The sequence below is a fragment of the Bactrocera oleae genome, chromosome 4 (genome assembly GCF_042242935.1).
Source record: "Bactrocera oleae isolate idBacOlea1 chromosome 4, idBacOlea1, whole genome shotgun sequence".
Lineage (NCBI taxonomy): Eukaryota > Metazoa > Arthropoda > Insecta > Diptera > Tephritidae > Bactrocera > Bactrocera oleae.
This window is the reverse complement of record NC_091538.1, coordinates 45,790,153-45,800,835: the sequence shown is the minus strand read 5'-3', so window position 1 is coordinate 45,800,835 and position 10,683 is coordinate 45,790,153. Positions and strand designations below refer to the sequence as shown.

General features: G+C 35.4%; 1 protein-coding gene across 2 annotated transcripts in view; it reads right to left on the bottom strand.

Moving 5' to 3' along the window:
* Positions 1 to 507: 507 nt before the first annotated feature.
* Positions 508 to 10,683, bottom strand: part of scb (scab) — a 39,475-nt gene continuing 29,299 nt past the window's right edge. For both annotated transcript variants that reach the window (XM_070108440.1, XM_014243681.3), the window contains 10 exons: positions 7,298 to 8,054; positions 7,013 to 7,228; positions 6,842 to 6,944; positions 6,208 to 6,786; positions 5,358 to 5,487; positions 4,927 to 5,295; positions 4,301 to 4,370; positions 3,913 to 4,237; positions 3,355 to 3,851; positions 508 to 1,731 (listed from right to left, as the gene is read on the bottom strand). In XM_070108440.1, the coding sequence (XP_069964541.1) occupies positions 1,612 to 1,731; positions 3,355 to 3,851; positions 3,913 to 4,237; positions 4,301 to 4,370; positions 4,927 to 5,295; positions 5,358 to 5,487; positions 6,208 to 6,786; positions 6,842 to 6,944; positions 7,013 to 7,228; positions 7,298 to 8,054 (3,166 nt within the window). In that variant the 3' untranslated portion in view covers positions 508 to 1,611. The remainder of the gene's footprint in view (positions 1,732 to 3,354; positions 3,852 to 3,912; positions 4,238 to 4,300; positions 4,371 to 4,926; positions 5,296 to 5,357; positions 5,488 to 6,207; positions 6,787 to 6,841; positions 6,945 to 7,012; positions 7,229 to 7,297; positions 8,055 to 10,683) is intronic.

Here is a 10,683-nt window from a genome sequence, read left to right as displayed (position 1 = left end):
GTGGTCAGAATTATCTATTTAGATCGTGTGATTTAACACCATGATTAGGAGATTTAACGTTGCGGTAATGAAATTCAGCTACATCAATGCAGAATAGTCATGAACAATTTCGGCGGAGGTGGAGGCCATTTGCCATAAATCACTCTAACCTATGTACTTTACGATTCAATAAAAAAATTACAATCGAAAGACTAGAAACTGTGTTTTCTATTTAATTCCAATCTTGCGTTAATTTTGGCACACCCTTCTATCGTCGGAATGAAGTTCGAATAATTCATATAAAGTAGAATATAACCTGATACTCTATACACATATTTCAAAATACATAGTATATATGGCAGAGCACACAACCATAGTTGAGAGCAACAGTGCCTTGTTATGTTTACTAGTTGGTTGATAAACAGAACCAAATACCTACCAACTGATCATCTCTCCTCGTAGCAATTTAAAACTTATATTCTTCAATAACAAACATTTCGTTTGCAAATAACGGTACATCTTAAAAAATTCTTAAAATTTGTATTTTATTTGTAAAAAATACGATAAAATTTTCAAGATACTTAAAACTAAAGGTAATCACTTTCATAAAAACACTATTTCACTATTATAATACTTGACTTATATAAATAGTTCTGTTATTTAGTGACTGCAAAGTTTCCTGAAGATCACTCAATTGTAAGTATATAGCATATACCTACATTAACTTAGCTAATGCTTAAAGGAGACGACAACTATTGGCAATTATTATTATTTTTACAGAAATATTTCATTTCAACTTATCTTAAATGCACTCTATTAACAAAAAGTCTTTTTTTCACAAAAGGATATTGCATTCCATATACATACATATGAATATGGAAATTTCAATTTTATAGAGAACATACTGAAATACATACCTCTATAAAGTATTAGTATGTAATTTATATTATTTTATTCAATACATACATATGTACACAGGGTGCCACCAATAAATGGATTTAGAAGAAAGTATAAAAATTTATTCAACTTTCAAAGTAATATATAATATTTTTCACATTTACTGTGTTTAAAAAATTTTTTTTTTTCTAAATTCTGCACCTCTTAAATTGATCGGCAACACCCTTTAAGTAGCAACTTAACATAACTACATACTTATATGTACACATGGCAGCTACTAAGCCTAAACTAATTATTGTTCTGCTCTGTCATATTTATTTTAATTTATATGCTATACTATTTATAAAAAGCGCCTAACTAAAGTCTATACAATTTACAATACAATCAAAATATAAATATATAAATAGAATGCAACGCTTAAATCGATTGGTACATTTGGTTTCGTGTGTGTTTCTCTTTTAAATCGTGTGATTTCAGTTTTTAAGCAGTAAAATTAAAAAAAAAAAAGAATAACTTAAAAAAATAAAAATAAAAATAAAAACAGTAAGAGTTGCAGATAATTTAACATTTCCTGCTTTTTAGAAAAGTAAGAAAATGATGAACTAATGAACTCGTTATTTTCAGTTAAACCAAGCGCACATTTTTTGTGTGATGATAAAGCCGTTCAGCCAAAATAATTGCTTTAAAAATTAACAAAATATATATAAAAAATATATTTTTATTACTCTTCCACATTTAATTCCTTTCGGTGTTAAGATTTTCGGCTTCTGGCTCTACATCTTGTGCCGGTTGCGTTGAGCCTTGATGCACCAATGCATCCATTTGTTCTTTCTTGGCGCGCTTGAAGAAACCGAGCTGTAAAATTTGAAGACAAAAAAATTTTTTTGTTTTTGATTTTGTGTAAAATTATTAAAATAGAAAATATAAATAAAATCCAAAGTTATTATAAAGAAATAATCAAAACAAGTAAGGAAGGGCTAACTTCAGGTGTAACCGAACAACTTATACTCTCGCAACTGGCAAAGCGCAAAGGCTGGGCAATACTTTCAGGTGTTACAAAACTTAGTTCATAACTAAACTTTAGGGAAAGATATTGAATGATTGCATTAACGTCTTACAACAATCAAGTATACTCGAGAACAGACCGACATCTTCGATACGCTATAAATTCAACCGGAAGTTTGATAACCGGATATTAGGTATATAGGGGCCAGGGGTATAATTGGCTTAAGAAGTCTCATATGTTGACCGGTATATACGGTATAAAGTAAACCAGAGGTTCGAAAATTTTTATGTTATATATATGCGGGCTAATGTAAGTAATGATCTGATTTTGCCCTGTTTGGACACAAGGGTACACTATTATCACAAAATGATTCTCTCTAAATTTCCATAATATTTTTCAGTGTTTTACCCATATTTTCGGTATAAAATAAGCTTTAGTCACATGTTCGATGTCAGGGGACTTTGGGGAAAAGCTATTGTCAAAAACAGTATTTTCTCAAGGTTTTATTCCTATCACTTTATTAGTGGATAGAATTGAAAAGTTTGTTATTCGGAAAGTAGGCCTTGTTATCCGATTTCCCCATTTTTGCACTTTGATATAGAAATCTTAGGAGAATATATAACACCGAATTTCGTTGAACTAAATGTGGGCGGCGCCACACCCTTTGCCCAATTTTTATACCTGCTCCCATGGAGCTCTTCTCTGCCATGCTGGTTGTGAAATATAATGCTTGTAGCTCATTTATTGCGTGAGTTATCATTTTTTTGGTAGTTCTCAACATAACCGTTATATAATATTTGGAGCGGGCGTGGTTATTATTTGATTCTACCCATTCTCACATAAGACTTTCTTTCAGCAAGTTGTAGATGTCTTCGTAAAAATTTCCCTATATGTAAATATGTTAAGACTCTTCATTAAAACTATTACGGATATACTAAAAATCTATAGAATATACATATATAATGTAGATCAAACTAAGAGCTATACAAATAATCGCTGAATGCATTATGCTGTAGAAAGTTTATAGGAGGATATATCGATATGTTTTTCCGATTAAAAATTTTCAAACATTTTCATAAATATTTTAAAGAAATAGCAAAAAACGAGCTATTGCTCAGATTGTTTTAATATATGTATAGAGTCGGACTAGTCTTGTGTTCCTGTAGTACTTTCAGTATGGTTATATAAAACGAGGTTTTACCTAAGAACTATTCGAATCCTTACTTCATATCGAATTTTCATAAAACAAAGTATTTCACTAACTGCAGATATTAATCCATAGATTGTACTTCTCTTAAAGGTCTATAAAAAATGTTTTTCATATAAAAACAAGAGAAACCAGATGGAGGCTCCGTAAGCACTTGAGTATCTAGTTTTTTAACAATTGTCTATCTACTAGCCTTGTTACTTTCTTTGTTTGATCTTCTTGGTTCCTTAATTTTATGAAATATTTCCATGTCATAAACACTCACCTTATACATGGCGTATGTGATTGCCGCCAATAGCAACAGTCCACCCAATACAGCCAATATATAGACCCAGATTGGTGTGCCATAGAGCTGATGTTTCGACACAATATTATAATCTATGCTCTTACGTATCGCCAAAGTATTTTTATGCAAGTCGCCGATTTTTTTCACATCCACATCGATAAGTATAACAAAATATTCCCATGGTTCAATCAGAATTTGATTGATCTCTCTCAGATCGACTTGATATTTCATACTGACAGTGAGCGGCTTTTCCGGCTTGAAATTATACAAACGCATAATGGCGCGCACACAAACTGTCATCTCCGGGTCATGGCAGTTGAAGACTATCGTACGATTCACGGGCAATTTACCCTTGAGATCCTCACCCAACAGCTCGTGCGCCTTGACGATGCGCTCGTACTGCGCTTTGGTGGCCGTGTTGGCAGCAACTTCCCGTTTTCGTCGTATGGACATTTGCGAGCTGTCATCGATATAGTCTGGAAGTAGAGTTTACTCAAATAATCTGTTATGTAATTTTTTTATGGCTTTTCAACTTACAATTCTCGCTTTCGACTGGCAAATCATAGAGGCCCATCGATTCGTAACTTGAACTAAACTGTTTCTCTTTGTATATTTGTATGTTTGAGTTGATACTGGTCGTGCTGTGTGTGCTCGACGTGATTTCGATCGCATTCATCATAAGCTGTGTATTATTTTCAAAATAATCGATGGCAACGACTTGTGCATCACTTACGGCCTGCATATTTATTCTATCCTTTTCCACGATTTGTATGGTGTTCGTAGTACCGGGTACTTTGTATGCTACCGGTATATAAAATACCACATCTATAGTACCAACCGTGCTGGGTCCCATACTTTTTATCTGGCGAAATAAAAATTAAATGTTAGAAAGTTCCGAACTAACTCGAGGCACTTGGAAACTTACCTCATAGTTATTGATTATTTGCGAGGAATTGCTCACTTCTTCCAGATTGATGTGCTTTGTTTTGGGTATACTAAAAAATAAAAAATTAATATAAAATATTTTAAAAGTAATTTGTGTATTCGGAAAGATCTTGTTATCCCTAAATTAAATTAGACTTCACTAGGCATGTAGTAAAAATTTGATTCCAGTAATCTGTTCGACAAGTATTGAAGATTTCCCAAATACATTTCATTTGAGACCAATATTGTGATATTGTTGGAATAAAAATTTCCATATAGGTGGCAACTTTTCTCAAACATATTTTCCACGCTAAGTCTTCGTAAAACTCTTTAGTTTGATACCTATATTGTAATAATTCGATCAATGTATAATATAATTTCATAAAAAAAATTGTAAAGAAGTGGCAACTCTCTTGAAAAAACCAGTCACCTAAAAGCTTTCTTTTTAATATATTTTCGATAACGCGAACGAACGATGCCAGTTCAAATATTTTATTCCTATCGACAGTTTCAGGTTGATATTTAGAAATCGAAAAATATTCCGAGAAGCCTTTGCCATTTTTTCACAGAGGTCAGACTCTCAAATCTTATAATTGTTAAAATTTCAACACCTTTCATACAACTTACCCAACAACATCGATTTCCGTGAATTCTCCCAGTGTTATGACATCGGTCGCGACATTATTGGCTTCATTCGCCTCTTTTCCGGTACTGAAAACTTTAGCAGTCAATATCATTGCTTTACCCGTTATACTCGAAACATCGAAAGTAACGGTAAATGAAGTGGTGGCGCCTTTTGCCATCGACACATCATTACTTTTTAAGTCACATTCTAAATAATCAGTTTCTTTAGGACGACAGGTTCCTGGTATCTTGGCGAATGGCATGTGGTTCGATGAAGTGAGACTGATTTGAGGTAGATAAGCGGTCTCACCGTGATTCGTTATGTCATAGGTGACGGATAGCGTACGACTGCTGCCAAGTATATATGTGTGACTGGAGGACGTTAAATTAATGTTACTATTGCATTTGTATTTATTATTTATAAGGAAACTTACTTCAAGTCTCGACTTTTAACTTCTAGGTCGGCTACACAAATGTCGGAACTGCAGCCAGTGCTGAAAATAATTTTCTCTCTATATATGGTCGGTTCGGCGGGATCAACGGCGGCACATTTATCGCAGAAAACTGTGAATATAATAAATAGGTGTTATCTGAGAACAAATTCTGAGTTTTGAGCGACGCATCTACAAGGTCTAAGACTACCCATAATGTCCGATTTATTTCTATATGAAGGAGGTTAAGTAAAATGCGAGAAACCCTCATAATTGAAAATGAGACATACTTCAAAGTTTTATAGTCGTACGTCCAATGCTTTAGCTTAAGTGCTAAGCCTTCTAAATAGGCGATTTATAACCCCTTAATTTAGCTGAAATATTTTTCTCTGGGACCCCTTGTTAAGGTTTATTAGCATATGAGACTATCAGGAGCCTGAAAATATTGAATATACGCGTAAAAGATTCAGTTTCCTATCATTTAGTCTAAGTGGTGAACTCAGAGCTCAAATTTTTCAAACAAATGGAGAGATTTTCTATAGGTAGAAAGGTTTCTCTTGTTATCAAGTAAGTTGATAAAGGTACAAAGATAAAATGCTACGTGAACGTGAACGACCAGCCCGGACAATGTCAGAAAACTAATAAATTTGCTGCAACTACTAGTGGGAACATCTGATAGATCATGATATCGCTTTGATCGTTTGAGCAGCAAGAAAATAAAATTCTTATTCCCTTTATGATCAGACTCCCACATGTGCTTTTCTCCTCCAAGTATACCTACAGGTTAGTAAACTAAGGTTCACATTATTAATACCACCCTTCACACACTCTCCACTGGGATCATTTTACTCACCTTCCGTTTTCGGCACACCATTAATGAGATCGTAATGCATCTCCAATTCGATCGGCTTGAATATATCCGCCACATTTGTGTATACTTCACAATCGAACGTGCGACATTGTTCCTGCAATCCCGCCGATACATTAAAACTGATCTCATTCGTGCGTGTCTGTATGAACTTAGCGCGCTTAACCTGTGAATCCACGACAATGCGTACCGCCAAATCCTGACCGGTTAATTGTGTAGACGTGGTGCTAATTTTATAGCAGGCAGTGATTTTGAATGAATTTTGATCGGTTTTGATTTCACGTGTAGCCGACTTGACAACAGCGTGTATCTTAACAACTGGATAGGCACGATAGACGAAAACCGCTTCGGCATTCGGTGCACCGATGGCAAAGTCATTGAAGCCATTGCGATCGATATCGACACCCCTGGAGAGCCCATGACCAAACATGTGCTCACCATATTTGCTGCTCACCGACTCTGGCGCATCCAGACGTTGGCTATGCTCTTCCCGTAAACCGTTAGTGCTGCCGAGGTAGACAAAGACAGCGCCATTACCGGCAAATGGTGCGCCAACTGCGATATCTGTAAAGGAGAAGGGACAAAATTATATAGAACTGCTAAGGCTAAATTCACAAACCATTGAAGCCATCATGATTGATATCACCCAAGCGGCTGAGGGTCGTACCGAAACGTGCCTTGCCTTGCATCGGCGATACGATTACTTTTCTTTCGAAATTAAACTGTAAATGAGTAAATATATTACTATTTTATACTATGCTTTAAATTTCTAGGTTTCGTGTACACTTACATTTCCCTTGTTCAGAAAAACATAGATGGCACCATTATCGAAATAACCCGCTACGGAGTATTGTGGTGCTGAGATAACGACATCGGTGAGCCCATCACCGTTAAGATCTTCAGTGATCAGTGAGTAACCGAAATATTCACCAAACTTCTCACCACGGAACACATAGATACGCTTCAATTTGAGCAGACTGTCTTCCGAGTATTTATACAAATAGGCCTGTTGTGGAAAGAGTTATCGAAGATTTCAGATTGGACAACTAAACTCTTGAATTTAACGTTTACTCACCTCGCCTGACTGCAGGTTGGCTTGTGGCGCCGAAGCTACATACAATAGCTGATTCTTGTTGTTGCTGTCGAAGTAACCCGAACCAACAGCATAACCGAAGTACGAATCATTTTGTAATTCCTCAGTGTCCAATGTATATTGGCCGGAAAATTCAAGATCTCTTGTCACACGCTTTCTAGACTGACTGCTCGTATCACGTCGACTCAGCGTGGGATCTTCCTCGAATCGCTTGCGGCAATGTATCGTCGATCCACGCCACGTATTTATGCCTGGCGCACCAATGACAAACTCCTCATTATTATCTGTAACATGCGCACTCAAACCCTCCTCGGCAAGCATATAAAAAAAAGTTCGGTGATTATTAACGGTTTTCATTTGCAGTTCCTTGAGTCTTAAAGGTGAAATCCTTTGCACATCTTTAGGATTATCGTTGAGCGTATCGGCGACCCAGTAACACACGCCATTCATTAAGTAATCACTAGCGGTGGGCGCCAGAAAACGTGGTGCACATATGAGCAATTTATCGGTATCCTTTGTGCCGCCGTCCATGGCACCGCCTAGCCACTGAAAGTCACGCGCCTCATTATCGTAGGTGTACGAGTCGGTCCTCTCGAGTGTGCGATTACCTTTGTCATCTATAACATATGGATTACATGTGGAAGTCGGCGACAGAGTACACCGATATATGGCACCAGTTTCATTGACATTTCGCTGCGCTGGTAGTGTGGACTGAGCACGTGGTGCACCCACAATTATGCTGCGAAGATTTAAATTAGATAAATTGAGGTTAGAAACAGAACTTTTAACATATATAAAATATATAAAATAAATAAGAGCAAAATGTGTGAGACTTCTATGCGAAATTAAATCAATAATTTTCTAGTCTGAATATCCAATCAGGACAGAAGTAGTAGTTCTCATCTAAGCTAAAACATTTTCTATAATAAATAATTCGAACTTGAATAAAGTATTATCTCTTTGCGTGATATAGGTGTTGACTTAGATAATATTCTTTGAGTGAAATGCAAGGATTTCACCTCTAACTTAACTCACTTCACTTAATTTCTATGCTCGTAACTTAAATAGCTTTGACAAATATTACTTCCTACGAAATAAAAATAATTGGTCGTGGAGTGGAATAGAGTAAAATGAACTCCCAAAATCACATAAGAGGACAAAGTCAGTCAACCGAGTTTACTTCCATAAATTCATTAATTATATTAATACCAATCGTAGTTTCTTACTACTAGTTTAGTTATATGCTAAGCTCTTTAGGCCTAGTTGCCTTAGTTAACGCCTTTTACATAGAACTGAACTTCAGATACGCTCTAAATTTGTAAATCCTTCGACAGGCTATATTAAGCTGATCTGTATGGCTTCTCATAAAATAAATTACTCGGCTAGATGCGGTTCAAACATTTCAAACTCTTAAGTTAAAGTTCCCTTTAGGCAATTAGTAGTGTAGAGAATGCGATTTATCAAGGGCTGTCATCTCTTCTTCAGTTTTCAGATTATGTATGGAATCATATTTGAGCACATACTCTTTTATTTGAGTTAAATATTTTTACAGAGAAACGCTTATATGAGCGTTAATTTGTTTTATCAGCAGCGGTTGGTCATTGCTATGAAATTAGTTAATCAAACCAAGAAAAATTCTTGCAGCTCAACAACAAACATACAGAGTAGCGAAGCCGAGAAAGGCGTTAATTTCTTATTTGGTGAAATATTATTATTTTGTGGTTTTATGCACAAAAATAGTTCGGATGACCTCAATGAACTGCTCAGAAAATATCAAAAATAACAAATAACTGATATACCTACAACTATACGAAAATTATATAATATCTAAAGCAGTAGGCACGAAGAGCACTGACACGTCATTTATAGTCATTCTTAGTTTGTGATTAATTAATATAATATATACGAGAATATGTACTTCTGAATGTTTCAAGGAATTTCCTGAAAATGTTATGAATCAAGCTTTACTGAACCGAATCAAGTCATTATAACAACAAACCACTTATTGAGAATGAATGGATAATATCTTATGATACTGCAACCAACGAGTGATAAGAACAAACATATGTGACCAAAAAGTTCACTAGGTAAGTGAAACGAACCGAGGACATGCTTATCTTTGCCCTGAGTTCGAAAATAGCTGAACGAAACCGAGAAACTGAGGTTTTGTCACAAGTTTTAGTGATTTTCGAAACCTACATTTGTTTGACAACATAAAGATCGCAAATTAAAAAAATACTACTAAAAGTATACACAGAAATATACTTAAATACAAGTAATCCACAGCTCCATAAAGAAGCCTCATATGAATAAAAAAATTAAGGTACGATTTTTAATCAAAATTATTTGCCCTCATGCTAATAGAGCTTTCATATTTATGAAAGCGACAAACCGGTTCACTTTAGTAACGAATTCCTGCCACGTCGTCGGGTGAGTTTAAACAATTTATGTACCTCTTCGAAAGAGTTTCCGACTCAGCTTAGTCGTTCGTTTTACGGGTAAGTAATAGAGGAATGCTAGGAATACTATTAACAAACTTACTTGAAAAAAGATAGCGTTGCTTTGTTTTAGAGCAAGACTGTTCTAAAGCGTTCGTTGAAGATTTCATAAACCTAGAGCTTACTTTAACCCTGACAGCTTAAAAACGATTGTGACTGAAAGGCCTAAAAGATAGCAGTTAACCTAATCAAATATGTTATTAACGCTGAACGATTTAATATAGCGACAAATTCAAAACCTTTGTTAAACAAAATCGGTCGATCGTAAAGCCTTTAAAATTGATTCATAAATCACAATTATAGTCAGCTTTATTAACTAGAAGGGTGTACAACTCTCACCCTGCCTGAAATGAAAACTATCTGAAGATACGATTCTTAATAGAACAAGGCAATTATTTGCTCTTAGAGCAGGTTCACTTGATAGTAACGATATCCTGCACATGTTACCTCCAGAAGTCTTGGAAGTTAAGATTTCCAGACAAATTGGTCGATCAAAGTCCAGTCCTGGTAATGGAAACTTTTTTATTTGCCAAGATATCTTCACGAAATTTGGCGCGGAGTATTTTTCAAGGCCGCGGTACAATTTCCTAAGAAATTGTTCAGATCGGGCTGCTATAGCATATATCTGCCATACAAACTGACCGATCAAACTTAAGTCCTTATATGGAAAACTATTTTTTTTAAGGAATCTTCACGAAATTTGCCATAAATTATTATCCAAGGCATCGTTATAATATCCGAACATATTGTTCAGATCCGATCACTATAGCTTATAGCTGCCATACAAACTGACCAATCCAAATCAAGCTAAGGATCTTTTTATAATGCACCCGTGAAGGGTTTTATAGCTTCGATGCAGGCGAAGTTACC